The sequence below is a fragment of the Leucoraja erinacea genome, chromosome 27 (assembly GCF_028641065.1).
Source record: "Leucoraja erinacea ecotype New England chromosome 27, Leri_hhj_1, whole genome shotgun sequence".
Classification (NCBI taxonomy): domain Eukaryota; kingdom Metazoa; phylum Chordata; class Chondrichthyes; order Rajiformes; family Rajidae; genus Leucoraja; species Leucoraja erinaceus.
Window position 1 is genome coordinate 17408537 of NC_073403.1, and position 15390 is coordinate 17423926.

A 15390-nucleotide genomic window follows, 5' to 3' on the forward strand; every position below is an offset into this window, starting at 1 on the left:
GCTGCAATCTTGAGCAAAACACAAAATGCTGGAGGAACTCAGCGGGTCAGGCAGCATCTGTGGAGGGAATGGGAAGATGATATTTTGGGTCGGTACCGTTTTTCAGACCGGGAACGTGGTCAAACAGCAGGAGAGCAGCAGGAATCAAGAAGGGTCCCAGCCCCAAACGTCATCTGTCCATTCCCTCCACAGATGCTGCCTGACCCGCTGAGTTCCAACAGTACTTTGTGTTTTGCAAAAAGGGTACAGGGTTTGTCCATTAAAGTGGATGGGTCAGACATTTAAGGCTGCATGGTCTGCTTTTGCGTTTGTATGATCGTTCCACTATGAGTGAAATAATGTGGTTTAAAAACTAATGGTTGTAAAAACAATCTTAATGTTAATTGTCATTAGGAATTGTTTTCATATTTGTTAAATATGAAGGTGGACCCAGTGAGAAGAAGATAAGAGTATTCAATGAACTTTGTGTAACTTTGTCGGGAACTCTTTGCATGCTGCCTAGGTGAGGGCTGCTGTATCATTGTATCCAGAATTTCACTATGCCTCGGTACATGTGACAAATAAGAACCATCATCATCATCCAATTTTCTCAGCTGCTCTGGTGGGGTTTGGGCCAGTCTCTAGGCGAAATTATTGTGGATTAACAGTATGCTCCAGTACTCCTGTAATTCTTTTGCTTTTTGTGTGCAGAGGCCAGTGCTAAAACCTGTGATGGAGTCGAGTGTGCGTTTGAGGAAGTGGTAGAAAAAATTATCCAAACGCCCGGACTCTGGCAAGCCGAGAATCTGAAAGGGGTGATATTATCCGACGCTGCGACGAGTCCAGGTGGAGCATGCAGTGGCTACTGTTCCCTATTATAAATGGATGTGAAATACTCCACCTCTTAATGCTGTCATTGTCAACAGTATTGTAAGAATGATTTCAGCTCTTCCTGTAAATACAGAAAGCTACCGTCAGCTTGGATCTGGAACACTAAGGATATGGGAGACGTGTACTCTGCCTCAATGAATCCAGTCATATTCCAGTTGTAATCTCCCTCTGGGAGACTTTCACATTGTCTTGCCTTAACTTAGACCTCTGCCCTTTTAACTAATTTTGAAGCTATCAGGTTTGTTTCGACCTGCAAACGATGTAAAAAATGGAAGGCAGTGGTACAGTTTAATTGTCTCAAAAGTTGCGGGAATCAATGTCAATAGTGAATAACGCCGCAATTTAATACATTTCCATTACTTTTTCACGCATGTTGCTTCATTTATGTACTTCCATCTGTCTGCTGCCACTCTGAGCCTGATGTCGGGAGGCTCTGAGATGTCTGATCTGATGTTTTTCCTGTTCTATGATGTGGAGGGATAAATTAAGGTGTTGATAAGTAAAGGGCTTCTGATTCGATCAAACGATGATTCAAATCTAATCTTGGGACCTCGACAATTTGATAGATCTTTCTACCTACCCACTTAAACATTGCAAGAGTACCTGGTTTTAGTTGTAGCCTTTTGTAACAGCATCCTTTGGTGCCATAAATATGAAACTAATGCAGAATATTTCATTGTATAATCACTTGTATCAAGGCTATTTAATAATTATCATAGAATATTGCTTGAATATTATGGTGTTGAAGATTTAACTTATGTGGATGAAATGGTATATGTTGTGATTTTTACTTTGTGCAGGGTCTTACTGATTTCTGCATTGGTTTGTTTGCAGTATTAATCAGAATTGAAAGCACATTCATAGGTAGAGGCGGTGAAAGTAGCAGGACTTGTGATGCCATCTTGATCATGGATGGTTCAGAAACACTATTTTCAAAACTTTTCAAGACTATATTCATTTGTGTTTTAAACCATTTGCACAATTTATAAATGAAGCGTAATCTATTTATTATCACGTTTTTCCAAATGATCCACCACTTGTTTAGATCTGTGAGATAAGTATTTACAAGCTCTTTTCTAGGATGGGAAATGTGGATAAATTGTTCAATGAACCTTTCCAAATGTAATTGTTGGAGTGAATAAATAGCTGCTTAATACATCTTTACTTTTAAAATGCTGGTTCTTGTGTATTTAATGTTACAGTATTAACATATTGGGGAGGTAACGTACAGGGGCAGCGCAGTGGCGCAGCTGGTAGAGCCGCTGTCTCACAGTGTCAGAGACCCAGGTTTGATCCTGACCTCGGGTGCTGTCTGCGTGGAGTTTGTACATGGGTTTACATCAGGTGCTCCGGTTACCTGCCACATCCCAAAGACATGCGGGTTTGTGGCCAATTGGCTTCTGTAAATTGCCCCTAATGTGTAGGGAGTGGATGCAAAGATGTGAAGAACAAAGAACTAGTGAGACTGGATAACCGATGGTCAGCATGGACTCCGCAGGCCGAAGGACCCGTTTCCATGCTGTTTCGTCCATCAATTGATGAAACTGTTTTCTCAAAACCAGGTAACAGACTGGGTTTTGTTCCTTTCCTGTTCCTGGATGTGTTGGCTGTTTGTTAGATGCTGGTGCAAAGCGGGCAATAATTAGCCAATCTTTCATTCCTTCCGTCAGGTTAGACTTTAAAGACTTGGTATCTTTTCTCTTGGCTTCCACCAAATTGGGGAGGAATTTGGGAAAAACTAGTTGGTGGGGTCCAGCTGCCACCCTGACCGTATTACCTTCGTTAACCGAGTCAAGTTTTGTAGCGACAGAAACAGAAAATGATGGAAAATCTTCACAGGTCAGACAGCATCTGTGCTAAAAGAAACAATCAGTGTTATGAATTAGAATGAGTAGAACTTCAACACTACTTTGGCACTATCTGAGCTGACATTAAATAACCTGATACCAGCTGGAGTAATACCCGCAAGTAGACAAAAGTGCTGGAGAAACTCAGCGGGTGCAGCAGCATCTATGGAGCGAAGGAAATAGACAACGTTTTGGGCCGAAATGCTTCTTCAGACTGGTTCACAACTCTCTGGGTGAAAAGGTTTTTACTCATCTCCATTCTAAATGGCTTAACCCTTATTCTTAAACTGTAGCCCCTGGTTCTGGACTCCCCCAACATCGGGAACGCGTTTCCTGCCTCGAGCGTGTCCAAATCCTTAATAATCTTATATGTTTCAATAAGATATCCTCTCATCCTTCTAAACTCCAGAATATGCAAGCCCAGCTGCTCCATTCTCGCAGCAAATGATAATCCCGCCATCCCAGGAATTAACCTTGTAAACCTACGCTGCATTGAATATAGATAGCCAACTAAATATAGATTCATAGAAGCATACAAAAGCATAGAAAATAAGTGCAGGAGTAGGCCATTCGGACCTTCAAGCCAGCATTGCCATTCAATATGATCATGGTTGATCATCCAAAATCATTCCTGCTTTCTCCCCATATCTTTTGATTCTGTTCGCCCTAAGAACTATATCTAACTGTCTTGAATACATCATAGAATTATACAGTGTGGAAACAGGCCCTTCGGCCCAAATTGCCCACACCGGGCAACATGTCCCAGCTACACTAGTCCCACCTGCCTGCATTTGGTCCATATCCCCTCAAACCTTTCCTATCCATGTACCTGTCTAACCTGTCTTCTTAAAAATTAGGATAGTCCCAGCCTCAACTACCTCATCTGGCAGCTTGTTCTATACACCCACCACCCTTTGTGTGAAAAAGTTACCCATCAGATTCCTATTTAATCTTTTCCCCTTCAACTTAAACCCATGTCCTCTGGTCCTCGATTCACCTACACTGGGCAAGAGACTCTGCATCTACTTGATCTCCTCTCGATTTTATACACCTCTTTAAGATCACCCTCATCCTCCTGCGCTCCAGAAAATAGAGTCCCAGCCAATCAACCTCTCCCTGTAGCTCAGATCCTTTAGTCCTGGCAACATCCTTGTAAATCTATAACATGGTGCCCAGAACTGAAAACAATACTCTAAATGCGGTCTCACCAACGCCTTATACAATTGCAACATGACCCCGCAAATTCTGTGCTCTGACTGGTAAAGGCCAATGTACCAAAAGCTTTTTTGACCATCTTATCTACCAGTGACTTGACCTTCAAGGAACCATGCAACTGCACTCCTAGATCCCACTGCTCTCCCAACACTCCCCAGACATTTCCATTCATTATGGAGGTCCCGCCCATGTTAGACTTCCCAAAATGCAAAACCTCACATTTCTCTGCTAAATGTTAGATGGTTTAATATGCTAAATTAAAATACAAATGTCTGTTACAAGCACTGTGGATTGATATTTGCTTATATTACTATTACCTTGGTGGTCTACAATGAGCATTGCATATGAAGGGAAGATTCTCTGGATAAACAAATTGCAGGCAATGCAATGTCTGGAACTGCCTTTGCTGAATCTCACCACCTCTTTACTCTGACTCATTCTCTGGTTCCCTTGACTTGCTGTGCCCCACCTAATCAGCACAGAGCCACTTGAGAAGTCCCGGAATAAAATAACTTTGTTATTTGATCCAACCTTCAAACAAAATGCTAGCACATGTTGGAGGTCAGTTCGCTGATTCTCAAAATATTTTTGTTGCACCCCCTCTCCTTATTCACCTCTTCATCCTGCACTCCAGATTAGCATTATATATTAATCTTTAGCTAATTGCAAACATATACTAACATGAGAACAAGCTTCCGCGTTTGATTCAACAAAGAGCTTGCATTAACATTCCTTTCAACTCCTGCCTGCTTTTTATTTTAGTTTAGCGACACAGCACAGAAACAGGCCCTTCGTCTGCACCGACCAGCGATCCCCGCACATTAACACTATCCTACACACACTAGGGCCAATTTTATATTTATACCAAGCCAATTATCTGACAAACCTGTGCGTGGGAGGAAATGGAGCACCCGGGGAAAACCCACGCGGTCACGGGGGAGAACGTACTAACTCCGTTTGAATCAGCACAATGAAAATACTGGTGTTCTAAAATCTTTATTATAACTTTTATGTGCAAAAAAAATCTAGATTTTGCCCAAAGCATTTAATTGTGTGAGTTTAACCAATGTCTCCCCCCAGTGGATATTGTATTCATAACTTCATTGGATTTCTAATTGATGATCACATGATATTTTTCAAATACTTAATTGCCCAATTATTGAGCATCACAAGGGAATGGTTTATTTACCGTGATCAGCCGTAATGCCATCCTTTCCAGTAAACCTTTCAATGCCCCCAAAATCTCTGGTTGCGAGTTTAATTTAGAGGTACAGCATGAAAACAGCCCCTTCGGCCCAGCGAGTCCACGTCAACCATCGATCACCCATTCACAATAGTTCTGTGGTATCCCACTTACTCATTCACTACTTGCACACGAGGGGTAATTTACAGTCTAATTAACCTACAAACCCACACGTCCTTGGGATGGGGGAAGAAACTGGAGCACCCGGAGAAAACTTGTGGGGTCATATGGAGAATGTGCAAACTTCACACAAACGGCCCCTGAGGTCAGGATTGAACCTGGATCCGGGGCACTGAGGCAGCAGCTCTACCAACTATGCCACTGTGCTGCCTCTGGTGTTTCTGTTCTATTAACCTAATGGATGCTTCTGTAAGCTAACATCCAGGCAACAGTTTACCATTGTTAATTAGTTTGTAAAGTGATATTATCGTTTTAAAACATCAACACATATCTTTTTATAAAAATCCCAAGCAAATTTTATTTTTATGTAATTAGCAAGAACAATTAAAACAGTAAATCCTTACTTTCATAATAATGCCACTGGAACTTTTAATATGTCATTAGTCTTCATGATATCAAATGATATAGGGAAATAGAGTTTACTGGCAGATTAATTAAAATTCTGCGGTAGGCCTGATGAAATAGTTTAAAAATCAAATGTGTTTCTATTTGGCATTCTTGAATGCCACTTGCACACATGAAAGTACATGTACACGCGTGCTTACATACATGACATGAATCATGCATAGCAACTTGCCCATTATCCCTTTGCATAATCTGCCATTATGTTATCTCGTATCAGGAAGATTTGTCATGCGCATCAGAGTCTTATTTGCCATTGAGAGCCATTCAATATCATGCGGCGATGATCTTTAATGAGCTGAACTTGTTAAAGAATCCTTCAATACGGAAGTAGGCCCTTCGGCCCAATTAGGCCCTGTTGACCAAGATGCCCTATCCACACAAGTTTAACCTGTTTGCATTTGGCTCATGTCACTCTAAACCTTTTCGATCTAAACCAATCGATCAAACCTAAACCAAAACTCTTAAAGGATTGGACAGGCTAGATTTAGAAAAAAATTGATGATGTTGGGGGAGTCCAGAACCAGGGGTCACAGTTTAGGAATTACGGGTAGGTCATGAGATGAGGAAAATAATTTTCACCCAGAGAGTCGTAAATCTGTGGAATTCTCTGCAGTGGAGGCCGATTCACTGGATGTTTTCATATGAGAGTTAGATTTAGCTCTTGGGGCTAAAGAAATCAAGGAATATGGGGAGAAAGCAGGAACGGGTTACTGATTTTAGATGTTCAGCAATGATCATATTGAATGGCGGTGCTGGCTCAAAGGGCCGAATGGCCTTCTCCTGCACCTATTTTTTTATGTTTTCTCTTTCTATGTTTTCTACGATCCATGTATTTGAAATGCTGTTCTACTACCAGCCTCAACTACCTCCTCTGGCAGTAGTATTAAAGAATTATAGGTACTGGTACCTCCTCTGAAAGCTTGTTCCATATACCCAACGCTCTCTGTGTGAAAAAGCTTCCCCTCAGGTCCCAATGAAATCTTTCCCCTCTCATCTTTAACCTGTGACCTCTGATTCTTGATCCCTACTCTGGATTAAAAAAAACTCTGCCTTTTAGGTATCCCAATGTCACCAGAAGCTATATGTTAACGTCTTGTTCGTTCACAATGGCTGCCTCATTGACGCTGGAAATTAACGACTGATAAGTGTTAAGTTTAGAATCTTGTGGATTAAATCACTTTATATTTAAACAGTAAAAATGTAACTTTCTTTTATTTTCATCTTTCGTTCCTTTCTCAACATGTTTTTTCTCTCCCTGAGTTATTTCTTTTTGCAGTGAATTCACCCACTTTAATTTACAACTCCTTCTCAGTCCTTCCACTGGTAATCTCACAACCGTTCAATGTGACAGGTTAAAGCAATGCCCCACTCACTCAATGTTTCATAGCCTTTGTCCCTGCCTGCAAAGTTATCAGTGCTCGCTCTGGGCAAGTTGATGTGCAATATATTAAAAATCTAAACCTTCAAGGTCAAGCTAAATTACCAGCATACTACCCTCCATGCTCAGATGAACAAGTTATGGCCCAGTGGTCGTGGGTTCTTATTATTTTGCTATATATCTTCCAGTTTAATGAAGACCATTTTCTATTACATGTCAAATAAACACCGTTTTAATATAACCTCAATTATCTGACCTGTCGTCAGATGCTTCCAGCAAGAAATATTTAACTTGCGATGAACCAAAACTGACTGAACGTTCCAGCCCATGATGTTGTGAGGAATCTTCAATATTATTCCGATCAGAAACCGAAAGGAAATGTAAAGATCTTTGCACAAACACTGACTTCTGTCTGGCCCCTTGCAGAGTGCTAATATCACGAGTGGTGCCAGTATATTTGCTCCGACCTTCGATGTCTATTTGTGTTATTATACTGTGATAATTATGATAAAAGTAAATGATTTGTGAATCAATAAAACTGCTCTCTTTTGTGACCCTGTGGGCAACCTGTGATCTTTGGAAAAGGTTAACATCTATTTCATGGTTACTACAATGATGGTGAGTTGCACTCGATGGCCCTGATGTTGCATCATGCACACGTTTGCCCGCATCTCTATAGGTTTACAGCTGATGCCAATTTCCATTCAGGATAGGCCATTTGGTCCATGGCAGATTTATCTTTCACTCTTAATCCCATTCTCCTGGCTTCTCCCTGTAACCCCTGACACCTGTACTAATCAACACCTGTGGCAATGAATTCCACAGATTCACCAACCTGTGACAGAAGAAATCGCTCCTCATCTTCCTAAAGGATCGTCCTTTTATTCTATGGCCTCTGGTCCTATTCTCTCCCACTAGTGGAAACATCCTATCCACATTCACTCAATCCAGGCTTTTCACTATTCGGTATGTAAATTGCTGATGCAAGTCTCTTGAATCTTTATTATACAATCTATGGCAGTATCTAATGGCATTTCAATATAATTGCTTACTTAACAAACCTCTTCACTTAATCATCTGTCTGCTGGTGTTATGGCGTATATACTGTGTGATCCGAAACAATTAACTTCCAAACAGTGAAGTCCTCATATACGTATATTGAATTGTCCCTGAAATTAGCTTTGTTGCCTGTCTTAGATGGAACTGCAATCTGTTGAAATGTGATCTTTCTTTTGGCAGCTGGCTGTTTTCCCTAATTTCTGTTAGTTTATATTAGTGGTTATACATTTTTCCACATTATAATATTAGCAGAAAAGGGTGGCATCAATAAAATTGCACAAGCATATTGGTCATATTGGACATGTTATTCCAATTGCACGTGAAAGATCCTTGCTGTTGTATGAAGCATTTCATGTTATTAACCAGACAATAGGCATGCAGAATAAGTGTTGCGGTTTACTTCATAGATTGCTGCAATGGTAAGGAGCTGTAGACACTATTTATTTCAATGTACCATGCACTCCATTTGCTGTAATGCCCATAAAACATCATTGGGCTGTACTGATTAATTGGGAGCTGAACTCCCAGAGGAAGACAGTCCCAGGACCACATTGGAAGAAAAAAACTTGGTCTAAGTACAGGCTATCGCCTCCCCCTCCGTGTCTTTTCCTATGGGATGGAATCCTCACCACCCAGTGATGACCCCTTCTCCCGTCTCCACCGGTCCCCATCCTCTTGGACTCCCCAGAACGGCCTTCTTACCCTCTCTGGACCTCTTTATTTCTAACTGCCGGCGTGACATCAACCATCTCAACTTTTCCACTCCCCTTACCTACTCTAACCTCACCCCCTCTGAATGTACAGCCCTCCGCTCACTCTGCAGCAACCCGAAACAAAAAAACACAAAAAGGTCTGAAGAAGGGTCTCGACCCGAAACGTCACCCATTTCTCCTCTCCAGAGATGCTGACCGTCCCGCTGAGTTACTTCAGCTTTTTGTGTCTATCTTCGGTTTAAATCAGAATCTGCAGTTCCTACACCTATCGGCAAGCTCGGCAGTTTAATTATTTTACACTAATTTTTTTACATTATTTTGCACTAGTTTTTTATTACATTAGTTACATTGCATTTTGTACATCACCTATACATACAATAGTTAATGCACCGCATATTTAAGGTAATGCAACTTCTCGCACTATTCTTCTCACTGCCCACTCCAATTCTATTTTTAAGGAATTCGACACTTTTTTTGCTATAAGAAAACAAACTGCTGCAGGAACAGAGCAGGACCTGTCACATTGTGGAGGGAAACAGCAGGTCAGACAAAGTCATTCAAATAAATGGCTCCAAAATCTGATGAAGGATTATCAACCTTTCTCCACAGACTCTGTCTGCACCCATTTTTAGTAGTTAATTATTTTAATTTTAGGTTTCCAGCAGTATTTTGCTTTTTGTGTTTTCATAAGTATCTTCTTGTACTGTATGGGTTAAAATGTAGTGTGGAAACAGAACCCTTATTTATAGGTCTTTTTATTTGTTTTCTGTTGCGATGAATCACTCGGTGTTGCCTTGGGGACATGACAGTCAGTCGCTTCTTTCTGTTTCTTTTTTGTTTTACGTCCCTATATCATGTTGCTGCAAAGATACCCAGTGATTTAGTGGTGCATGTGAAGAACCTTTGTGCTCTCCAATGAGGATGAAATGGCCATTTAACATTCCAATACTCGTCATATATTTGGCTTTCTGGACCAAATTTATTACACTGTCATTTCCATTGCATGACAGGTAGGCTCAGCGAAGAAACAGAATGCTTGCAAAAGTTAACCTCGACAAGTGTAAGTATAATTACTTTCGAGTTTAGTTTATTGTCACGTGTACCGAGGTACAGTGAAAAGCTTTTGTTGCGTGCGAACCAGTCAGCAGAAAGACAATACATGATAACAATCAAGCAGTCCACAGTGCGCAGATACATGACAAAGGAAATAATGTGAATAATGTTTAGTGCAACATAAAATCCAGTCAAGATAAAGACTTTTCATTATATTTTTTTAAAAAGTGCGAACTTAGTGGGTCATGCAGCATCTGTGGAGGAAAATGGACAGACAACTGTTTAGGTTGGGACCCTTCTTCCGTCTGATTGTAATAGGGTGGGGGGGGAGCTGTAAAATAAATATTGGGGTGAGGCAGTGGAACAAAGCCTGGCAAGTGATAGGTGGATACAGTTGAGGGTTGAGGGGGACGGGGGGGGGGGGGGGGGGGGGATTGTTAAATTGGTGGAGTAGGTGATGATAGCTCAAAGTGAAAAGGAGACAAAAGGGTGTTGGACAAGGAGAGAAGAGGAGGAATAAATTGTAAAGCTGGAGGGAGGGATATGGGTGGAAGGGGGATATGGGGATGGAATAGACAGGGCAATAGATGCTTGATATATATTCAAGGTCGAAAAGCAGCTGTTGATACTAATCAAATTGCAGAATGCACACTCTTTGATGTAATAAATGAAAGATTTGTTATTAATTTCCAGGTATCTATTAATGATATTAATTCACTCAAGATACAATAAATATAAGGTGTTGCTTGGCAGTTTATTACCAGGAAATAATAAAGATTATGAGATTACAGTTTTGCTATTAATGTGCTTGTATTATTTACCACACTTTCACTCTGTTGTTATATAAAATAAATAGAAATACAAATGTTGGAATCTGATACTAAAGCAGAAATGCTGGAAGAACTCAGCCAGGCAAGTGACATCCGTGAAAAATAATATTTTAATGTCAAAATTAAAATGTATTCATAATAAAAAAATATACAAAACCAATGCGTGCAAAACTCTTAATACATTCGTAATGTACCTCTTTCGCTCATCGAGTCAGCGCTGACCAATGATCACCCGTACTCTAGCTCCGTTATCTCTTTTTCACATCCTACACACTAGGGGCAATTTACAGAAGCCAATTAACCTGCAGGTCTTTGGGTTATTATAGGAATCCGGAGAACCTGGAGAAAACACGCACTGTCACAGAGAGAACGTACAAACTCCATACAAACAGCACCTGTAGTCAGGATCGAACCAAGGTCTCTAGCATTGTAATGCAGCAATTCTACCACTGTGTCACTGTGCAGCTCTTTTAGAGAATGTACAAGTTCTTGTGATGTGCACAAATCAATGTTAGCACCTCCCTTTCTCCTTGCGCATAAGACCATTGGCACTTAGGGTGATACCCCTTTCTTGTTTGAGGGGTGTCCTCATCAGACTTAGCTCCTCAATGTCTAGACTGTGGTTCTTTCCCACAGAGCCTTCATATTGGTTGCACTGAGCTTCAGTCCATCCCTAAGCAAGTACTCCTGCAGTCTGGAATGGACATGTCAGCAATTGTCTCCAACGGACATTTTCTTGTGCTGCAAGTCCAATAGACCAAAGAGCGTCACTAGAAGTCCGTCTGTAAAATAAATCAGTCGATGTTAGATCTATGGCCCTTCCTTAAAACTGAAGGATGTATAGAGGGTTTACGGATTACAAAGCCTAGCCTGGGGGAGGAAACATAGACAGAGAAACATAGAAAATATGTGCAGGAGTAGGTCATTCGGCTCTCCGAACCAGCTCCGCCATTCAATATGACCATGGCTGATCATCCAAAATCAGTACCTCATTCCTGCTTTTTCACCATGTCCCTTGATTCTGATAGCCCTAAGAGCTAAATCTAACTATCTCTTGAAAACATCCAGAGAATTGGCCTCCACTGCCTTCTGCGGCAGATAATTCCACAGATTCACAACTCTCTGGGTGAAAAAGCTTTTCCTCATCTCAGTCCTAAATAGTCTATCCCTTATTCTTAAACTGTGACCCTTGGATGTGGACTCCCCTCAAAACTAGGGGCCACAATTGAAGCATAAGGGGTAGGCCCTTATTCCTTACAGGCCTTTACAGCTGTAGGCCCTTATATCTACAAAGCCTAGCCTGTGGGAGGACCAGTGTTTAGCCTCGCAACCAAGGCCAGAATAATTCTGAGGTTTCCTAATGTTACTTTTCCTCCAATTTCTTCCAAAGTATGCGGTAGTCCAGTTTCTCGGTAACATATTAGCAAAGACATGTAGTTCTCAGCAACAATTATTGAGTTGAGAGAGCCACCTATGAGATTGAATTTTATGAAAATTATATTTTATTGTTTGATAGTGTGATATTTAATTATAATTGTTAATGTTCATGTTCCCTTCAGGCAGCTCATCGGCAGTGCCACTGAAACTTAGAAATAGGCCCACTAAGTCCATGCCAGTGGATGGACCAAAGATAAACAAAAAGCTGGATAACTCAGACCCTTCTTCTCAACCCAAAACATCACCTATTCCTTTTCTCCAGAGATGATGTCTGACCCGCTGAGTTACTCCATCTTTTTGTGTCTATCTTCGGTTTAAAACAGCATCTGCAGTTCCTTCCTACCCACCATTGGATAGACCACCTATTTACATAGATAGTATGTAGGTAATACATACCTATCTACGTAAATAGGTACATCGACCACCTACTTACATTAATCTTACATTAATTCCATTATTTATTATCCCCACGGTTTCATCAACACCCCTCCAGATTTTACCACTCACCAACACATTAGCAGTGACATACATGCTCTAATTAACTTACCGATTTAAAAGTCTTTTGGATGTGGGAAGATACTGGAGCACCCGGAAGAATTCCACACGATCCCAGGGAGAACATTCAAACTCCACACAGACAACATCCGTGGCCAGGATTGAACCAGCATCTCTTGCACTGTGAGCCAGCGTCTCTACTAGCTGCATTACTGTCCTGCTATCCTGCAATGTTTTAACTCACAAGAATGCATGAATTTGAGTAAATTGTCACCTGGAGCTATGGTTGCAACAGCATCTCAACAGTAAAGTGAATCCTGGGCACATGACTAACTTCCACTCCTCACTTAGTTGTGAATAGTACTTTATGCAAAGAGTGGGCATTTGTAATTTGTAATATGGCAGTGGGCAGAATAACTCAGTGCGGAGGGTTGATAGAATTCTGCAATGGATGCTTCGGGTTAATGTCAACTGTCAGAACGATTTCATGCTGCATTTTAGTGCGGAGTGATTTAATGTTGTTATGCTAGACTCGTATAACTCAAGGCCAATGGTGCCTTTCACAATGTTGTCTTAACTCTAAGCATTATATCCTTGCAACTTACAATTCTTGGTTATATTTAATGCATTGATTGCATATGAGTAGGAATAAATGAAACAGTCCAGTAAAACTTTGATAACCTCGTTCATTTGGGATTTTGGAAGTGCATTACTGGCAGACTATTGGATATTGTCCCTATTAGTATAGTTTAGAGATACAGGGTGGAAGCAGGCCCTTCGGCCCACTGGATCCATCCTGACCGATGATCACTCATACACTAGTTCTATTGTAGACACTGGGGACATAAGCCAATTAACCTGCAAACTTTACTTTATGGATAAAGTGTGGAAACAGACCCTTCGGTACACTGAGTCCACGCCGACCAGCAATCACCCCAATCCTATATCCTAGGGACAATTTACAATTTACAGACACCAATTAACCTACAAACCTGTACGTCTTTGGAGTGTGGGAGAAAACCGGAGCACCTCGAAAAAAACCCACGCGGTCACAGTGAGAACGTACAAACTCCATATAGACAGCACCCATAGTCATGGACGAACCCAGGTCTCTGGCGCTGTAAGGCAGCAACTCTACTGCTGCACCACTGTTCCAACCCAACAATCTTTAAATTCACTATTTTTAGATGTAACGGAGCATTACAATAAATATTCCAATGAACCCAGTAAGTTTAAAGGGTTCAATGGAAACAGGGCTCCAGTGAGTTCCGGGGGTGGATAGGAAACATCATCTGTTAGACGCTTAACCAAACCTTTGGAATTTCAGAACGGTCATGCACTGATTCAATTAATCTCAATTTGGTTCATGGTGATGGTCTTAAAAAAAGATTTTTTTTTTTAAATCTTCCTTGGAAAGGAAAGGATAAATCAGTCAGGAATCTCCCTTCCTGCTACCAAGCAGCAGCTGGTACAGTTGTTGCCTCTCAACATCAGAGAGCCGGGTTCGATCCTGACCTCGGGTTCTGTCAGTGTGGAGTTGCACATTCTATCTGTGATTGTGTGAATTTCTTCTGGGTGATCAGGTTTTCTCCTACATACCTAAAGACATGTGGGATTATAGGTTAATTGGCCTCTGTAAATTGCCCTGCGTGTGTAGGGATCCATAGAACCAGTTATGTTCGGTGTGGGTCGCTAGGCCAAAGGACCCATTTCCAGGCTGTATTTCTGTAAGAAAATTCCTGATGAGTTTTCTGTCAAGAGCTTGGGTGGCTACTTGGTTAAATGGCTGCTGACTATCATTGGTTCACAATGGGGTCACTAGAACAGTATATTAAATGATCATTTCTATATGTGATATGTATCTCAAAGTTTGTTAGCTCCATTAAGAGTATAGGAGGACATTTTTATGAAAAGCACTGGAAATGTGGAGACACAAGAAACTGCAGATGCTAGAATCTTGGGCAAAACCAAAGTGTTGGAGGAAATTAGCGGGATTAAAACTATTCAAAACCACGTGTCAGAATCCAACAGGATCTATATTTAGTATTCTATATTCCAACTGTAAATTAGTATCATGAGATTACATGTTTTGCAGAACTATTTCCATGCTTAGATCTTCTATTTTCATTTGAACAATGAGTGGTTTAGTTCCTCAAGTTCTTTCTTGCTAGAATCTTGGTCAAAACCAAAGTGCTGAAGGAAGTTTGCGGGACAGGCAGCATCTGTGGAGGGAATGGATAAGCAACATTTCGGGTAGGGACCCTTCTTCAGACACACTTTGAAAACTAGTCACCTGGCAACATTAGAACTGCAATAACCAAATCTAACATACAACACTGCTGTTAAAAATTAAATTTATATTTTCTCCTCTGGTACATTTTTTTCTGTGTGGTCTCTTTGGAACGAGGCAGACAGGCGATAGGTTTATTTGGTCAATAATACCCAAACACATAGTCATTGCAATTATTGGATTTATTTTCATTTTCTTGAATGTTTTTTTTAATTAAACGTTCCTGCCCCTGGCAACTTTGTTACCACAATAATGTGGAACCTGGAAGTAAAAGAAATAAATAATTATCCAAGGGTGAAGAGAAGTACACATTCCTGATACATTGCAGTAATGAGCATTTATGTTGTGGATAAGTTACACGTTGCTCAGGAAGTT

General features: G+C 40.9%; 1 protein-coding gene across 1 annotated transcript in view; it reads left to right on the top strand.

The window, feature by feature from the left end:
* The window catches only part of LOC129710299 (ras-related protein Rab-18-like), a 76860-nt gene extending 74817 nt beyond the window's left edge, over positions 1-2043 (top strand). Inside the window, exon 8 of the mRNA XM_055657196.1 lies at positions 691-2043. Within this exon, the coding sequence (XP_055513171.1) occupies positions 691-860 (170 nt within the window). The 3' untranslated portion in view covers positions 861-2043. The remainder of the gene's footprint in view (positions 1-690) is intronic.
* Positions 2044-15390: the final 13347 nt, after the last annotated feature.